The 20099-nt window shown below is 54.5% G+C and overlaps 1 protein-coding gene across 1 annotated transcript; it reads right to left on the reverse strand.

The window, feature by feature from the left end:
• Positions 1 to 11782: 11782 nt before the first annotated feature.
• LOC139999283 (uncharacterized) lies at positions 11783 to 15806 on the reverse strand (the record flags this gene model as incomplete). Its single annotated transcript, XM_072026926.1, has 7 exons — positions 15552 to 15806; positions 14804 to 14987; positions 14466 to 14551; positions 13976 to 14027; positions 13794 to 13872; positions 11993 to 12044; positions 11783 to 11889 (listed from the first exon to the last, which is right to left on the reverse strand). Coding segments are annotated over exons 1-7 (623 nt in total), but the record flags the coding sequence as incomplete, so codon positions are not given.
• Between the last annotated feature and the right edge of the window lie 4293 nt (positions 15807 to 20099).

Here is a 20099-nt window from a genome sequence, read left to right on the forward strand (position 1 = left end):
ACCCTACCCCCCTAATACTACCCCTAACCCCCTAACGATAACCCTAGCCCTAACCCTAAAGAACCCTAACCTTAAACGAAAACCCTAACCCTAACCCTAACCCCCTGGCAACCGCACCCCGCACACTTGGTTCCCCCCTCATTTTGGTTCCCCCCCCCGCCCTTGGGTCCCCCCGGAAACAAAACCCCGCACACTTGGTTCCCCCCTCATTTTGGTTCCCCCCCCGGTGCGCCCCACAAATGGGTCCCCCCGGAAACAAAACCCCGCACACTTGGTTCCCCCCTCATTTTGGTTCCCCCCCCGGTGCGCCCCACAAATGGGTCCCCCCGGAAACAAAACCCCGCACACTTGGTTCCCCCCTCATTTTGGTTCCCCCCCCCCGGTGCGCCCCACAAATGGGTCCCCCCGGAAACAAAACCCCGCACACTTGGTTCCCCCCTCATTTTGGTTCCCCCCGGTGCGCCCCACAAATGGGTCCCCCCGGAAACAAAACCCCGCACACTTGGTTCCCCCCTCATTTTGGTTCCCCCCCCGGTGCGCCCCACAAATGGGTCCCCCCGGAAACAAAACCCCGCACACTTGGTTCCCCCCTCATTTTGGTTCCCCCCCCCGGTGCGCCCCACAAATGGGTCCCCCCGGAAACAAAACCCCGCACACTTGGTTCCCCCCTCATTTTGGTTCCCCCCCCCCGGTGCGCCCCACAAATGGGTCCCCCCGGAAACAAAACCCCGCACACTTGGTTCCCCCCTCATTTTGGTTCCCCCCCACCCTTGGGGTCCCCCCAAGCCTCATGGACCCCCTCTGACCCCCGACCTCTGACCCCTGACCTCTGACCCCTGACCTCTGACCCCCTGACCCTTGACCCCTGACCTCTGACGCCTGACCTCTGACCCCCCGACCCCTGACCTCTGACGCCTGACCCCTGACCTCTGACCCCTGACCCCTGACCTCCGGCCTCTGACCACTTACCCCGGACCTCTGACCCCCTGACTTATGACCCCTGACCCCTGACCTCTGACCCCCGACCACTGACTCCTGACCCCTGACCCCCGACCCCTGACCCCCGACCTCTGACCTCTGACCTGTGACCCCTGACCTCTGACCCCCTGACCCAATCCCAAGCCCAAAAATCCCAAGCCCAAAAAATAGGACTCTCAAAACCTAAACCCAAAAACTAAAACCTAAAAACCCAAAAACCTAAACCCAAAAACGCTCCAAACACTAATCAAAAAAAATAAGACGCTCAAAGCACTAACACAAAATATTAAGATGCTCAAAACCCTAACGCAAAAAATTAAGATGCTCCAAACCCTAACCCAAAAAATTAGGACACTCAAAACCTTAACCCTGGAGAACCTAACCTGAAAAAATCAATCAATAAATAAATAAAAATAAAATTTTAAAACCCTAACCCTAAATAATTGACCAAAAAGAAAACCCTAAGACCCTAACCCTAAAAAACCTTTCAACACTACAACCCATAAACTCTAAAACCCTAACACACTAACCCTGAAAAACTTAAAACCTTAACCCCCAAATCCCTAAAATACTAACCGTTAAAAATCCAAACCTAAACAACTTAAAATCCTAAACATAAACCCTGAGAATACTTACCCTGAAACCCAACCCTAGTGCCCTACCCCTGAAACCTTAAAACCGTGAATCAATCTTTGGAAAATAACATAGGCTCAGGAGAGGATCTCACTACGCTTACCCTGACTCTGACTCTGACCCTGACCCTAACCCTAACCCTACCCCTAACCCTAAGCATCACCCTCTAACCCTAACCCTAACACTAACCCAAAACCTAACCCTAACTCTAACCCTACCCCTAACCCTAACCCCTAACCATAAACCTAACCCCCTAACCCTAACCCTAACCCTAACCCCCTAACCATAACCCTAACCCTAACCCAAATCCCTAACCCTAAACCGAGCCCTAACCCGAACCCTCACCCTAACCCTAACCCGCCTAACCCTAACCCTAAACCTAACCCTAACCCCGAACCCGAACCCTAACCCCCTAACCATAACCCTAAGCCCTAACCCTAACCCTAATGAACCCTAAGCCTAACCCTATCCCTAACCCTAACGCTAACCTTAACCCTAACCCTAAACCTAACGCCCTGACCATAACCCTAACCCAAACCCTAACCCCAAACCCTAACACTACCCCTAACCCTAACCCCTAACCCTACCCCCCTAATACTACCCCTAACCCCCTAACGATAACCCTAGCCCTAACCCTAAAGAACCCTAACCTTAAACGAAAACCCTAACCCTAACCCTAACCCCCTGGCAACCGCACCCCGCACACTTGGTTCCCCCCTCATTTTGGTTCCCCCCCCCCCTTGGGTCCCCCCGGAAACAAAACCCCGCACACTTGGTTCCCCCCTCATTTTGGTTCCCCCCCCGGTGCGCCACACAAATGGGTCCCCCCGGAAACAAAACCCCGCACACTTGGTTCCCCCCTCATTTTGGTCCCCCCCCCGGTGCGCCCCACAAATGGGTCCCCCCGGAAACAAAACCCCGCACACTTGGTTCCCCCCTCATTTTGGTTCCCCCCCCCGGTGCACCCCACAAATGGGTCCCCCCGGAAACAAAACCCCGCACACTTGGTTCCCCCCTCATTTTGGTTCCCCCCCCCCCGGTGCGCCCCACAAATGGGTCCCCCCGGAAACAAAACCCCGCACACTTGGTTCCCCCCTCATTTTGGTTCCCCCCCCCGGTGCGCCCCACAAATGGGTCCCCCCGGAAACAAAACCCCGCACACTTGGTTCCCCCCTCATTTTGGTTCCCCCCCCCCGGTGCGCCCCACAAATGGGTCCACCCGGAAACAAAACCCCGCACACTTGGTTCCCCCCTCATTTTGGTTCCCCCCCCCGGTGCGCCCCACAAATGGGTCCCCCCGGAAACAAAGCCCCGCACACTTGGTTCCCCCCTCATTTTGGTTCCCCCCCCCCGGTGCGCCCCACAAATGGGTCCCCCCGGAAACAAAACCCCGCACACTTGGTTCCCCCCTCATTTTGGTTCCCCCCCCGGTGCGCCCCACAAATGGGTCCCCCCGGAAACAAAACCCCGCACACTTGGTTCCCCCCTCATTTTGGTTCCCCCCTTCGGTGCGCCCCACAAATGGGTCCCCCCGGAAACAAAACCCCGCACACTTGGTTCCCCCCTCATTTTGGTTCCCCCCCCCGGTGCGCCCCACAAATGGGTCCCCCCGGAAACAAAACCCCGCACACTTGGTTCCCCCCTCATTTTGGTTCCCCCCCACCCTTGGGGTCCCCCCAAGCCTCATGGACCCCCTCTGACCCCTGATCTCTGACCCCCGACCTATGACCCCTGACCCCTGACCTCTGACCCCCGACATCTGACCCCTGACCTCTAACCCCTGACCTCTGACCCTCTGACCCTTGACCCCTGACCTCTGACGCCTGACCCCTGACCTCTGACCCCTGACCCCTGACCTCCGGCCTCTGACCACTTACCCCGGACCTCTGACCCCCTGACTTATGACCCCTGACCCCTGACCTCTGACCCCCGACCACTGACTCCTGACCCCTGACCCCCGACCCCTGACCCCCGACCTCTGACCTCTGACCTGTGACCCCTGACCTCTGACCCCCTGACCCAATCCCAAGCCCAAAAATCCCAAGCCCAAAAAATAGGACTCTCAAAACCTAAACCCAAAAACTAAAACCTAAAAACCCAAAAACCTAAACCCAAAAACGCTCCAAACACTAATCAAAAAAAATAAGACGCTCAAAGCACTAACACAAAATATTAAGATGCTCAAAACCCTAACGCAAAAAATTAAGATGCTCCAAACCCTAACCCAAAAAATTAGGACACTCAAAACCTTAACCCTGGAGAACCTAACCTGAAAAAATCAATCAATAAATAAATAAAAATAAAATTTTAAAACCCTAACCCTAAATAATTGACCAAAAAGAAAACCCTAAGACCCTAACCCTAAAAAACCTTTCAACACTACAACCCATAAACTCTAAAACCCTAACACACTAACCCTGAAAAACTTAAAACCTTAACCCCCAAATCCCTAAAATACTAACCGTTAAAAATCCAAACCTAAACAACTTAAAATCCTAAACATAAACCCTGAGAATACTTACCCTGAAACCCAACCCTAGTGCCCTACCCCTGAAACCTTAAAACCGTGAATCAATCTTTGGAAAATAACATAGGCTCAGGAGAGGATCTCACTACGCTTACCCTGACTCTGACTCTGACCCTGACCCTAACCCTAACCCTACCCCTAACCCTAAGCATCACCCTCTAACCCTAACCCTAACACTAACCCAAAACCTAACCCTAACTCTAACCCTACCCCTAACCCTAACCCCTAACCATAAACCTAACCCCCTAACCCTAACCCTAACCCTAACCCCCTAACCATAACCCTAGCCCTAACCCTAACCCAAATCCCTAACCCTAAACCGAGCCCTAACCCGAACCCTCACCCTAACCCTAACCCGCCTAACCCTAACCCTAAACCTAACCCTAACCCCGAACCCGAACCCTAACCCCCTAACCATAACCCTAAGCCCTAACCCTAACCCTAATGAACCCTAAGCCTAACCCTATCCCTAACCCTAACGCTAACCTTAACCCTAACCCTAAACCTAACGCCCTGACCATAACCCTAACCCAAACCCTAACCCCAAACCCTAACACTACCCCTAACCCTAACCCCTAACCCTACCCCCCTAATACTACCCCTAACCCCCTAACGATAACCCTAGCCCTAACCCTAAAGAACCCTAACCTTAAACGAAAACCCTAACCCTAACCCTAACCCCCTGGCAACCGCACCCCGCACACTTGGTTCCCCCCTCATTTTGGTTCCCCCCCCCCCCCTTGGGTCCCCCCGGAAACAAAACCCCGCACACTTGGTTCCCCCCTCATTTTGGTTCCCCCCCCGGTGCGCCACACAAATGGGTCCCCCCGGAAACAAAACCCCGCACACTTGGTTCCCCCCTCTTTTTGGTTCCCCCCGGTGCGCCCCACAAATGTGTCCCCCCGGAAACAAAACCCCGCACACTTGGTTCCCCCCTCATTTTGGTTCCCCCCCCGGTGCGCCCCACAAATGGGTCCCCCCGGAAACAAAACCCCGCACACTTGGTTCCCCCCTCATTTTGGTTCCCCCCCACCCTTGGGGTCCCTCCAAGCCTCATGGACCCCCTCTGACCCCTGATCTCTGACCCCCGACCTATGACCCCTGACCCCTGACCCCTGACCTCTGACCCCCGACATCTGACCCCTGACCTCTGACCCCTGACCTCTGACCCCCTGACCCTTGACCCCTGACCTCTGACGCCTGACCTCTGACCCCCCGACCCCTGACCTCTGACGCCTGACCCCTGACCTCTGACCCCTGACCCCTGACCTCCGGCCTCTGACCACTTACCCCGGACCTCTGACCCCCTGACTTATGACCCCTGACCCCTGACCTCTGACCCCCGACCACTGACTCCTGACCCCTGACCCCCGACCCCTGACCCCCGACCTCTGACCTCTGACCTGTGACCCCTGACCTCTGACCCCCTGACCCAATCCCAAGCCCAAAAATCCCAAGCCCAAAAAATAGGACTCTCAAAACCTAAACCCAAAAACTAAAACCTAAAAACCCAAAAACCTAAACCCAAAAACGCTCCAAACACTAATCCAAAAAAATAAGACGCTCAAAGCACTAACACAAAATATTAAGATGCTCAAAACCCTAACGCAAAAAATTAAGATGCTCCAAACCCTAACCCAAAAAATTAGGACACTCAAAACCTTAACCCTGGAGAACCTAACCTGAAAAAATCAATCAATAAATAAATAAAAATAAAATTTTAAAACCCTAACCCTAAATAATTGACCAAAAAGAAAACCCTAAGACCCTAACCCTAAAAAACCTTTCAACACTACAACCCATAAACTCTAAAACCCTAACACACTAACCCTGAAAAACTTAAAACCTTAACCCCCAAATCCCTAAAATACTAACCGTTAAAAATCCAAACCTAAACAACTTAAAATCCTAAACATAAACCCTGAGAATACTTACCCTGAAACCCAACCCTAGTGCCCTACCCCTGAAACCTTAAAACCGTGAATCAATCTTTGGAAAATAACATAGGCTCAGGAGAGGATCTCACTACGCTTACCCTGACTCTGACTCTGACCCTGACCCTAACCCTAACCCTACCCCTAACCCTAAGCATCACCCTCTAACCCTAACCCTAACACTAACCCAAAACCTAACCCTAACTCTAACCCTACCCCTAACCCTAACCCCTAACCATAAACCTAACCCCCTAACCCTAACCCTAACCCTAACCCCCTAACCATAACCCTAGCCCTAACCCTAACCCAAATCCCTAACCCTAAACCGAGCCCTAACCCGAACCCTCACCCTAACCCTAACCCGCCTAACCCTAACCCTAAACCTAACCCTAACCCCGAACCCGAACCCTAACCCCCTAACCATAACCCTAAGCCCTAACCCTAACCCTAATGAACCCTAACCCTAACCCTATCCCTAACCCTAACGCTAACCTTAACCCTAACCCTAAACCTAACGCCCTGACCATAACCCTAACCCAAACCCTAACCCCAAACCCTAACACTACCCCTAACCCTAACCCCTAACCCTACCCCCCTAATACTACCCCTAACCCCCTAACGATAACCCTAGCCCTAACCCTAAAGAACCCTAACCTTAAACGAAAACCCTAACCCTAACCCTAACCCCCTGGCAACCGCACCCCGCACACTTGGTTCCCCCCTCATTTTGGTTCCCCCCCCCGCCCTTGGGTCCCCCCGGAAACAAAACCCCGCACACTTGGTTCCCCCCTCATTTTGGTTCCCCCCCCGGTGCGCCCCACAAATGGGTCCCCCCGGAAACAAAACCCCGCACACTTGGTTCCCCCCTCATTTTGGTTCCCCCCCCGGTGCGCCCCACAAATGGGTCCCCCCGGAAACAAAACCCCGCACACTTGGTTCCCCCCTCATTTTGGTTCCCCCCCCCGGTGCGCCCCACAAATGGGTCCCCCCGGAAACAAAACCCCGCACACTTGGTTCCCCCCTCATTTTGGTTCCCCCCCCCCGGTGCGCCCCACAAATGGGTCCCCCCGGAAACAAAACCCCGCACACTTGGTTCCCCCCTCATTTTGGTTCCCCCCCCGGTGCGCCCCACAAATGGGTCCCCCCGGAAACAAAACCCCGCACACTTGGTTCCCCCCTCATTTTGGTTCCCCCCCCCGGTGCGCCCCACAAATGGGTCCCCCCGGAAACAAAACCCCGCACACTTGGTTCCCCCCTCATTTTGGTTCCCCCCCCCCGGTGCGCCCCACAAATGGGTCCCCCCGGAAACAAAACCCCGCACACTTGGTTCCCCCCTCATTTTGGTTCCCCCCCACCCTTGGGGTCCCCCCAAGCCTCATGGACCCCCTCTGACCCCCGACCTCTGACCCCTGACCTCTGACCCCTGACCTCTGACCCCCTGACCCTTGACCCCTGACCTCTGACGCCTGACCTCTGACCCCCCGACCCCTGACCTCTGACGCCTGACCCCTGACCTCTGACCCCTGACCCCTGACCTCCGGCCTCTGACCACTTACCCCGGACCTCTGACCCCCTGACTTATGACCCCTGACCCCTGACCTCTGACCCCCGACCACTGACTCCTGACCCCTGACCCCCGACCCCTGACCCCCGACCTCTGACCTCTGACCTGTGACCCCTGACCTCTGACCCCCTGACCCAATCCCAAGCCCAAAAATCCCAAGCCCAAAAAATAGGACTCTCAAAACCTAAACCCAAAAACTAAAACCTAAAAACCCAAAAACCTAAACCCAAAAACGCTCCAAACACTAATCCAAAAAAATAAGACGCTCAAAGCACTAACACAAAATATTAAGATGCTCAAAACCCTAACGCAAAAAATTAAGATGCTCCAAACCCTAACCCAAAAAATTAGGACACTCAAAACCTTAACCCTGGAGAACCTAACCTGAAAAAATCAATCAATAAATAAATAAAAATAAAATTTTAAAACCCTAACCCTAAATAATTGACCAAAAAGAAAACCCTAAGACCCTAACCCTAAAAAACCTTTCAACACTACAACCCATAAACTCTAAAACCCTAACACACTAACCCTGAAAAACTTAAAACCTTAACCCCCAAATCCCTAAAATACTAACCGTTAAAAATCCAAACCTAAACAACTTAAAATCCTAAACATAAACCCTGAGAATACTTACCCTGAAACCCAACCCTAGTGCCCTACCCCTGAAACCTTAAAACCGTGAATCAATCTTTGGAAAATAACATAGGCTCAGGAGAGGATCTCACTACGCTTACCCTGACTCTGACTCTGACCCTGACCCTAACCCTAACCCTACCCCTAACCCTAAGCATCACCCTCTAACCCTAACCCTAACACTAACCCAAAACCTAACCCTAACTCTAACCCTACCCCTAACCCTAACCCCTAACCATAAACCTAACCCCCTAACCCTAACCCTAACCCTAACCCCCTAACCATAACCCTAGCCCTAACCCTAACCCAAATCCCTAACCCTAAACCGAGCCCTAACCCGAACCCTCACCCTAACCCTAACCCGCCTAACCCTAACCCTAAACCTAACCCTAACCCCGAACCCGAACCCTAACCCCCTAACCATAACCCTAAGCCCTAACCCTAACCCTAATGAACCCTAAGCCTAACCCTATCCCTAACCCTAACGCTAACCTTAACCCTAACCCTAAACCTAACGCCCTGACCATAACCCTAACCCAAACCCTAACCCCAAACCCTAACACTACCCCTAACCCTAACCCCTAACCCTACCCCCCTAATACTACCCCTAACCCCCTAACGATAACCCTAGCCCTAACCCTAAAGAACCCTAACCTTAAACGAAAACCCTAACCCTAACCCTAACCCCCTGGCAACCGCACCCCGCACACTTGGTTCCCCCCTCATTTTGGTTCCCCCCCCCCCTTGGGTCCCCCCGGAAACAAAACCCCACACACTTGGTTCCCCCCTCATTTTGGTTCCCCCCCCGGTGCGCCACACAAATGGGTCCCCCCGGAAACAAAACCCCGCACACTTGGTTCCCCCCTCATTTTGGTTCCCCCCCCCCGGTGCGCCCCACAAATGGGTCCCCCCGGAAACAAAGCCCCGCACACTTGGTTCCCCCCTCATTTTGGTTCCCCCCCCCGGTGCGCCCCACAAATGGGTCCCCCCGGAAACAAAACCCCGCACACTTGGTTCCCCCCTCATTTTGGTTCCCCCCCCGGTGCGCCCCACAAATGGGTCCCCCCGGAAACAAAACCCCGCACACTTGGTTCCCCCCTCATTTTGGTTCCCCCCTTCGGTGCGCCCCACAAATGGGTCCCCCCGGAAACAAAACCCCGCACACTTGGTTCCCCCCTCATTTTGGTTCCCCCCCCCCGGTGCGCCCCACAAATGGGTCCCCCCGGAAACAAAACCCCGCACACTTGGTTCCCCCCTCATTTTGGTTCCCCCCCACCCTTGGGGTCCCCCCAAGCCTCATGGACCCCCTCTGACCCCTGATCTCTGACCCCCGACCTATGACCCCTGACCCCTGACCTCTGACCCCCGACATCTGACCCCTGACCTCTAACCCCTGACCTCTGACCCTCTGACCCTTGACCCCTGACCTCTGACGCCTGACCCCTGACCTCTGACCCCTGACCCCTGACCTCCGGCCTCTGACCACTTACCCCGGACCTCTGACCCCCTGACTTATGACCCCTGACCCCTGACCTCTGACCCCCGACCACTGACTCCTGACCCCTGACCCCCGACCCCTGACCCCCGACCTCTGACCTCTGACCTGTGACCCCTGACCTCTGACCCCCTGACCCAATCCCAAGCCCAAAAATCCCAAGCCCAAAAAATAGGACTCTCAAAACCTAAACCCAAAAACTAAAACCTAAAAACCCAAAAACCTAAACCCAAAAACGCTCCAAACACTAATCCAAAAAAATAAGACGCTCAAAGCACTAACACAAAATATTAAGATGCTCAAAACCCTAACGCAAAAAATTAAGATGCTCCAAACCCTAACCCAAAAAATTAGGACACTCAAAACCTTAACCCTGGAGAACCTAACCTGAAAAAATCAATCAATAAATAAATAAAAATAAAATTTTAAAACCCTAACCCTAAATAATTGACCAAAAAGAAAACCCTAAGACCCTAACCCTAAAAAACCTTTCAACACTACAACCCATAAACTCTAAAACCCTAACACACTAACCCTGAAAAACTTAAAACCTTAACCCCCAAATCCCTAAAATACTAACCGTTAAAAATCCAAACCTAAACAACTTAAAATCCTAAACATAAACCCTGAGAATACTTACCCTGAAACCCAACCCTAGTGCCCTACCCCTGAAACCTTAAAACCGTGAATCAATCTTTGGAAAATAACATAGGCTCAGGAGAGGATCTCACTACGCTTACCCTGACTCTGACTCTGACCCTGACCCTAACCCTAACCCTACCCCTAACCCTAAGCATCACCCTCTAACCCTAACCCTAACACTAACCCAAAACCTAACCCTAACTCTAACCCTACCCCTAACCCTAACCCCTAACCATAAACCTAACCCCCTAACCCTAACCCTAACCCTAACCCCCTAACCATAACCCTAGCCCTAACCCTAACCCAAATCCCTAACCCTAAACCGAGCCCTAACCCGAACCCTCACCCTAACCCTAACCCGCCTAACCCTAACCCTAAACCTAACCCTAACCCCGAACCCGAACCCTAACCCCCTAACCATAACCCTAAGCCCTAACCCTAACCCTAATGAACCCTAAGCCTAACCCTATCCCTAACCCTAACGCTAACCTTAACCCTAACCCTAAACCTAACGCCCTGACCATAACCCTAACCCAAACCCTAACCCCAAACCCTAACACTACCCCTAACCCTAACCCCTAACCCTACCCCCCTAATACTACCCCTAACCCCCTAACGATAACCCTAGCCCTAACCCTAAAGAACCCTAACCTTAAACGAAAACCCTAACCCTAACCCTAACCCCCTGGCAACCGCACCCCGCACACTTGGTTCCCCCCTCATTTTGGTTCCCCCCCCCCCCCCTTGGGTCCCCCCGGAAACAAAACCCCGCACACTTGGTTCCCCCCTCATTTTGGTTCCCCCCCCGGTGCGCCACACAAATGGGTCCCCCCGGAAACAAAACCCCGCACACTTGGTTCCCCCCTCATTTTGGTTCCCCCCCGGTGCGCCCCACAAATGTGTCCCCCCGGAAACAAAACCCCGCACACTTGGTTCCCCCCTCATTTTGGTTCCCCCCCCGGTGCGCTCCACAAATGTGTCCCCCCGGAAACAAAACCCCGCACACTTGGTTCCCCCCTCTTTTTGGTTCCCCCCCCCCCGCGGTGCGCCCCAAAAATGTGTCCCCCCGGAAACAAAACCCCGCACACTTGGTTCCCCCCTCATTTTGGTTCCCCCCCCCGGTGCGCCCCACAAATGTGTCCCCCCGGAAACAGCACCCCGCACACTTGGTTCCCCCCTCATTTTGGTCCCCCCCCCCCTTCCGCCCCCCCGTTGGGGTCCCTCCTAGCCCCATGGACCCCCCCCGGTGCGCCCCGCAAATGCGTCCCCCCGGCAACCGCACCCCGCAAACTTGGTTCCCCCCTCATTTTGGTTCCCCCCCACCCTTGGGGTCCCCCCAAGCCCCATGGACCCCCCCCCCCCGGGTGCCCCACCCCCAATTTGTCTCTCCCCCCGTCCTACCCGTGCCCGCAGCAGCCGCTCGCACTCTGCCAGCGCCTTCCGCACCCGATGCTGCATCTCGGCCAGGTGGAGGCAAGCGCTGGGGGGGGGGGAATAAATTGGGGGGGGTCAATTTGGGGGGGGTCTGGGGGCATTTTGGGGGTTGGGGGCGCATTTAGGGGGCGGAGGGGACTGGTTCTCACCTGTAGGACTCGGCGTCGAGCCCCCCCGGGGGCAGCTGCAGGGCCAGGATGCCTGGGGTGGTGCGGGGGGGGGCATGTCAGCACCCCCCAGACCGAAACCCCAAAACCGCTGCCGTTGACCCCAAAACCGCCGCCGTTGACCCCAAGGTGGCCGCTGGTGACGCCGGTAGGGCCACCGGGCGCCCCGCGGGCCACAAGTACCCAACCCCAACCCCCAAACCCCCTAACCCTAACCCCCCAACCCTAACCCCCGAACCCCCAACCGATCTAACCCTAACCCTAACCCTCTAATCCTAACCCCCCAACCCTAACCCCCTAACCCTAACGGATCTAACCCTAACCCCCCAACCCTAACAGATCTAACCCTAACCCTAATCCTCTAACCCTAACCCCCCATCCTAACCCCCCAAGTACCCAACCCCAACCCCCAAACCCCCTAACCCTAACCCCCCAACCCCCTAACCCCCAACCCTAAACCCCCAACCCTAACCCCCTAACCCTAACGGATCTAACCCTAATCCTCTAACCCTAACGCCCAAACCCCCCAACACCCTAACCCTAACGGATCTAAGCCTAACCCTAACCCTCTAACCCTAACCCCCCAACTCCCTAACCCCCCAACCCTAACGGATCTAACCCTAACCCTCTAACCCTAACGCCCAAACCCCCTAACCCCCTAACCCTAACGGATCTAAGCCTAACCCTAACCCCCCAACCCTAACCCCTGACTCCCCAACCATAACCCCCTAACCCTAACGGATCTAACCCTAACCCCCCAACCCTAATAGATCTAACCCTAACCCTAACACTCTAACCCTAACCCCCAAACCCCTAACCCCCCAAGTACCCAACCCCAACCCCCAAACCCCCTAACCCTAACCCCCCAACCCCCTAACCCCAACCCTAAACCCCCAACCCTAACCCCCGACCCGCCAACCATAACCCCCTAACCCTAACGGATCTAACCCTAACCCTAACCCTCTAACCCTAACCCCCTAACCCTCTAACCCCCCAACCCTAACCCCCGACCCCCCAACCATAACCCCCTAACCCTAACGGATCTAACCCTAACCCCCCAACCCTAATAGATCTAACCCTAACCCTAATCCTCTAACCCTAACCCCCAAACCCCTAACCCCCCAAGTACCCAACCCCAACCCCCAAACCCCCTAACCCTAACCCCACAACCCCCTAACCCCCAACCCTAAACCCCCAACCCTAACCCCCGACCCGCCAACCATAACCCCCTAACCCTAACGGATCTAACCCTAACCCTAACCCTCTAACCCTAACCCCCTAACCCTCTAACCCCCCAACCCTAACCCCCCAACCCTAACGGATCTAACCCTAACCCCCCAACCCTAATAGATCTAACCCTAACCCTAACACTCTAACCCTAACCCCCCAACCCCTAACCCCCCAAGTACCCAACCCCAACCCTAAACCCCCAACCCTAACCCCCGAACCCCAACCCTAACCCCGCAAACTTGGTTCCCCCCTCATTTTGGTTCCCCCCCCCCGGTGCGCCCCACAAATGTGTCCCCCCGGAAACAGCACCCCGCACACTTGGTTCCCCCCTCATTTTGGTCCCCCCCCCCCTTCCGCCCCCCCGTTGGGGTCCCCCCTAGCCCCATGGACCCCCCCCCGGTGCGCCCCGCAAATGCGTCCCCCCGGCAACCGCACCCCGCAAACTTGGTTCCCCCCTCATTTTGGTTCCCCCCCACCCTTGGGGTCCCCCCAAGCCCCATGGACCCCCCCCCCCGGGTGCCCCACCCCCAATTTGTCTCTCCCCCCGTCCTACCCGTGCCCGCAGCAGCCGCTCGCACTCTGCCAGCGCCTTCCGCACCCGATGCTGCATCTCGGCCAGGTGGAGGCAAGCGCTGGGGGGGGGGGAATAAATTGGGGGGGGTCAATTTGGGGGGGGTCTGGGGGCATTTTGGGGGTTGGGGGCGCATTTAGGGGGCGGAGGGGACTGGTTCTCACCTGTAGGACTCGGCGTCGAGCCCCCCCGGGGGCAGCTGCAGGGCCAGGATGCCTGGGGGGGTGCGGGGGGGGGCATGTCAGCACCCCCCAGACCGAAACCCCAAAACCGCTGCCGTTGACCCCAAAACCGCCGCCGTTGACCCCAAGGTGGCCGCTGGTGACGCCGGTAGGGCCACCGGGCGCCCCACGGGCCACTGGGAGCGGAAGACGGGCATGAAGCTGCTGGTGGACGGCGGCCACGCTAAAATGCTAGGTCAGCCGCGGGTTGGAGCTTTGGTGGGGGCACCCCATAGGGTCACAACCCCCCCAAAACCCCCCCGGCCCCATAGAGAACCCCCCCAGCCCCACAGATCCCACCCCAAACCCTGCAGGTGCTCCCCCAAACCCTACAGGCACCTTCTCCAGATGTTCCCCACAACCTCCCAGCCCCACAAGTACCCCCCCCTTGGCCCCATACAGCCCCCCCCCCGGCCCCATATGGCCCCCCCACCTTGCAGGCCACCCGCCCGTGGTCGTAGTACACTTCCTCTATGGCCTGGAAGTAGATGACGCCCTTCAGCTTCGTCTCCTCCTTGTCTGGGGGGGGGCAGAGATAGGGGGGTCACCCCATGGGACCAGCCCCCCATGGGGCCCCCATGTCCCTCCCATGTCCCCATATCCCACCCCAGTCCCCCCAATATCCCCCAGTATCCCCCAGTCCCCCCAATACCCCCTATGTCCCCCAATACCCCCATGTCCTCATGTCCCCTCCCCAATATCCCCATGTCCCCCCAGACGTTCCCATTTCCCTCCCAGTCCCTCCCAGTCCCTCCCAGTGCTCCCAGTTACCCCCGTAGTAGGCCAGCAGCCGGCGCCGGGGGTCGAGCAGGAACCAGCGGCGCCGCCAGGTCTTGATGCGTCCCCCCATCTTGGTGAGGGGCCCCCGGCACGCGCCCGCTGTCACCCGCACGTCCCCGCACGCCTCCGGACGGTGGCCCTGCGCCCGCAGCGCCCGCGCCAGGTCCACGCATGCCTGGGGGGGGCGAAAAATGGGAGAATCAGTGAGAAATTGGGAAAATTGGCCCCGAAATGGGGGAGATCGGCCCCAAAATGAGGGAAATCAACCCTAAAATGGGGGAAATTGGCCTCGAAATGGAGGGAATTGACCCAAAAATGGGGGAAATAGACGCCAAAATGGGGGAAATCGGCCCAAAACCGGTGGAAATTGGCCTCAGAATGGGGGAAATTGACCCAAAAATGGGGGAAATAGACCCCAAAACAGGGAAATCACCCAAAAAATTGGGAAAATTGTGCCCCAAAATAGGGGAAAATGAGCTCAGGGAAGGGGACTGGGGGCATGAAGAGTTACTGGGAGCACTTGGGTTGTAAAATGGGGGCACTGGGGAGGGAGCTGGGGGCACTGGAGATACTGGGAGCACTGGGAGCCCTACTGGGAGCACACTTGGGGCACTGGGAGATATTGGGAGCATTGGAAGCCTTACTGGGAGAGGTTACTGGGAGCACTGGGAGCCTTACTGGGAGCACTGGGAGGGGTTACTGGGAATACTGGGAGCCTTACTGGGAGCACTGGTCTCACCTCAGGCTCAGGTGGGGTCGGAGCTGGCGCTGGAGGGGGCGTGGCCTGGGCCGGAGTGGGCATGGCATTGACCGGAGTGGGCGTGGCCTGTGCTGGAGTGGGCGTGGCCTTGGCGGCTCTCTGGGCCTCCTGCAGTGGGGGGGTGAGCCAAGCCCCGCCCCCTTCCAAGCCCCGCACCCTCCAAGCCCCGCACCCTGGGGCTGTGCCCCCCCTTCACTCAGGCCCCCCTTGCCCCCCCGGTGTGCCCCGCAAATGCGTCCCCCTGGCAACCGCACCCCACACACTTGGTTCCCCCCTCATTTTGGTTCCCCCCCACCCTTGGGGTCCCCCCAAGCCCCATGGACCCCCCCCCGGTGCGCCCCGCAAATGTGTCCCCCCGGCAACCGCACCCCACATACTTGGTTCCCCCCTGATTTTGGTTCCTCCCCCCCCCCCCGGGGTCCCCCCAAGCCCCATGGACCCCACCCCGGTGAGCCCTGCAAATGCCGCTGAGCCGCGCTAAAATGTGTCCGGGCGGTGCCGCGCTAAAATGTGTCCGGGCTGCGCCACGCTTAAATGTGTCCGGGCAGCGTTGCGCTTAAATGTGCCCTAACCCTAACCCTAACCCTAACCCCTAACCTAAAATGTGCCCGGGACGGCGTCGCGCTAAAATGTGTCCGGGCGACGTCGCGCTGAAATGTGCCCTAACCCTAACCCTAACCCTAACCCCTAACCTAAAATGTGCCCAGGACGGCGTCGCGCTAAAATGTGTCCGGGCGGCGCCACACTTAAAGGTGTCCAGGCGGCGCCGAACCTGAACCCCAACCCTAACCCGAACCTGAACCCGAACCCGAACCCTAACCCCAACCCTAACCCTAACCTGAACCCAAATCCTAACACGATCCCGAACCCTAACCCGAACACTAACCTGAACCCTAACCCCAACCCTAACCCGAACCCGAACCCTACCCCGAAACCGAACCCCAACCTGAACCCGAACCCTAACCCGAACCCGAACCCTAATCCGAACCCTAACCCGAACCCGAACCCTAACCCGAACCTGAACCCGAACCCTAACCCGAACCCGCAACCAAACCCTACCCCGAACCCCAACCCTAACCCCAACCCTAACCCTAACCTGAACCCTACCCCGAACCCGAACCCAAACCCTAACCCGAACCTGAACCAGATCCCGAACCCGAACCTGAACCTGAACCCGAAACTGAACCCCACCCCGAAACCGAAGCCGAACCCTAACCCGAACACTAACCCTAACCTGAACCTGAACCCTAACCCGAACCCTAACCCGAATCCTGACCAACCTAACCCGAACCCTAACCCTAACCCGAACCCAAACCCTAACCCGCACCCGAACCCGAAACCGCACCCGAACCAGCACCCAAACCCTAACACGAACCAGAACCCTAACCCAAACCCGAACCCTAACCCAAACCCTAACCCGAACCCTAACCCGAAACCGAAACCGAACCCGAACCCTACCCCGAACCCGAACCCGCACCCTAACCCTAACCCTTAACCCTTACCCTAACCTTAACCTTAACGTTTAAATGTGTCTGGGCGGCGCCGCGCTAAAATGTGTCCGGGCGGCGCCGCGCTAAAATTTCCTTACTACATTTCTCGGTATGCTCTGGGCATTCAACATGGCCTCCCGGAAGTCCAGAGTCCGAGAACTACATTTCCCGGTATGCTGTAGGCCCTCAACATGGCCTCCCGGAAGTTCGGAGTCCCAGAACTTCATTTCCCAGTATGCTCTGGGCATTCAACATGGCCTCCCGGATGTCCAGAGTCCCAGAACTACATTTCCCGGTATGCTTTAGGTACCCAACATGGCCTCCCGGAAGCCTGGTGACGGAAAACTATACCTACCAGCATTTCTTGGACAGCCGGCACAGCCAATCACAGGCCGAGTTTTCGAGATCTACATTTACCAGCACGCACTGTAACCCTAGCTCTTACCGCCCTTACAAAAAAGCCTCAAGCCCTAACCCTAAAAAAAACCTCGAAACTACAGACATAACCCAAAATATTTACCACACTAAACCACTGAAGACCTATGCCTAAAACCCCTAACCCAATAAATTAAGGAGTTCAAATCCCAAACCCACAAAATTAAGACTCTCAAATCCCAAACTCAAAAAATAGGATTCTCAAAACCTAAACCCAAAAATTGAGGACGCTCCAAACACTAACCCAAAAAATTAAGATGCTCAAAGCACTAACCCAAAAAATTAAGATGCTCAAAACCCAAACGCAAAAAAAATAAGATGCTCCAAACCTTAACTCAAAACATTAGGACACTCAAAACCCAAACCCAACCCCAAACATTAAGACGCTCCAAACCCTAACCGAAAAAATTAGGACACTCAAAACCCTAACCTTGGAGAACCTAACCTGAAAATAAATAAATAAATAAATAAATACATTTTAAAACCCTAACCCTAAATAACTGACCAAAAATAAAACCCTAAGACCCTAACCCTAAAAAACCTATCAACACTACAACACAAAAAACTCTAAAACCCTAACATGCTAACGCTGAAACCCTTAAAACCCTAACCCCCAAATCCCTAAAATTCTAACCATTAAAACTCCAACCCTAAAAAACTTAAAATCCTTAAACATAAACCCTGAGAACGCTTAACCTGAAACCCAACCCTAGTGCCCTATCCCTGAAACCTTAAAACCGTGAATCAATCTGTAGCCAATAACATAGGCTCAGGAGAGGATCTCAGTACAGTAGCATTTTTATTCGAGATTACAATGGCGGGCGTCCCGCAAGCAGGACGGCGCCTACTAATTCCATACACAGTTTATATACTTTTTTTTTCCCTCCCAAGGACCGGGACCCTCCCCTGTTTCCCCATTAACTGTGCAATCCAGGTTCATACTCTATCTGTTGCTTCACAGAAAATACACAGCTGCTGGCCTGTTACAAGTCACATTTCTTTTGAGGCTTTTATTCTTTGAGGTGGTAATGTTTCTTACACCGTGATTTCTACCTAATGGCGGTAAGGATTCTGGTTGTCTGCATTTTATAAGGTTGACTGTTGTAATAAATGACTAAGTCCCAAATTGGATTACAATCAAAGTTTACAATTTATTAAATGAATAGAGGTAAGCAAACAGCACTGGGTGCACTGGGAGTCTCTGCTCGACCAAGATGCACACAAATTACATCAGGCAGCTGGGTTTTATGCTCCAAGGCTAATAAATATTCGTTACTACTTCTAGAAAAGGAGGGTTATTATAATTAGATCCTGGAATCCAAACCCGCCCACTGGTGCATGCGTTATCAGTCTCTGGTGGTCCCTGTGGGGGTCTCTCATACTAAAGGCTCATAGTCTTCCTCCCAGGCTATTCCCTTGTCCTTCTCCTTTGTCCATCTTGGCTGGATGTCAGAGACTTGCATAGTGCCCCATGCAATAGTCATAACAGTTAGCAGTTATTCTGAAACCCCTTTGTTCTCTTATCCCCTATTGACACGAATTGCTGGACCATTCCTTTGCAAGATACAAGAACTATATACACTAACCACTCTGTTTTTCTTAGACTTGTGTTTATACAAGGGTATGTAAAATAGAAGGTCACATTGCAATACAGGCACTTACTACTAGATTGCTTTACTATGACAGATCCTACTAGTTACCACCTCAAAAAGATGTGCTTACCGGTCTCTACTTGGAAACACATCAGTCCATAGACTCTGACCCACCTAAAGAACCTCTTTAGCAACCTGTGCTAAATATCCCTCTATTAAGTGAATTCCAAGAACTTAAAAATCTAGAAATCCATAGACTCCAACCTGCCTAAAGAACCCTGAAATCAACTGAAGGAAAAACAAAGCACTTGCCCGCCAAAGAGCAGCCCAGGCAGAATGAGCTCTCTGAAGGGATGCCTGCAAGTCATATACTATTGCACCCCACCCCAATCACACGGAAAAGGGAAGGGGCCGTGCATGAGAAGAGGTAAAGAGAGCAGGAAAAACAGCAGCCCTGTTTTTGGTATGGCTTAGGTCTACAAGGTGGAGCACAAGCAACCAGGCTGTTTCGCTTCAAAGACTTACCTTAGCTTTGGTGAAGGAAACTGACTGGGCTAACAACCCTCTCACCTTTTTGCACCACTCCACAACGTGGGGATTTTACCTCTCCAAGGCTGCACAAGGGAAGGGCAGAAACAAGATGAAAAGCACATCCTGAGGCACCTCATAACCACAGCCTACCTACTGCAATACTTTTATCTCTCTTCCCAGCTGCCTTACCTCTGCTGCTCTCCATCTCCAAATCACATTCTTTTTAACTGCCATGCAGAGTGGCAGTCCTCCAGGTGACATAGAGCGGCACCATATTTTCTTTATTATCATTTTTTAATTTCAAAACAGCAGTCTGCTTCCCTCTGGAGATGGACAGTAGGCCAAGCCAGTCACCAAGTTGCCAACACAGAGCTTCACAGTTCCAGAAGGTGCTCTTTCCTTCGACCGATTCCTTATAAATGTTATCTACCACTGGCAAAAGCAATAAACAGACTTCAAACATGCACTGCCACGTTTGA

Source organism: Anas platyrhynchos, chromosome 22 (assembly GCF_047663525.1).
Source record: "Anas platyrhynchos isolate ZD024472 breed Pekin duck chromosome 22, IASCAAS_PekinDuck_T2T, whole genome shotgun sequence".
NCBI lineage: Eukaryota > Metazoa > Chordata > Aves > Anseriformes > Anatidae > Anas > Anas platyrhynchos.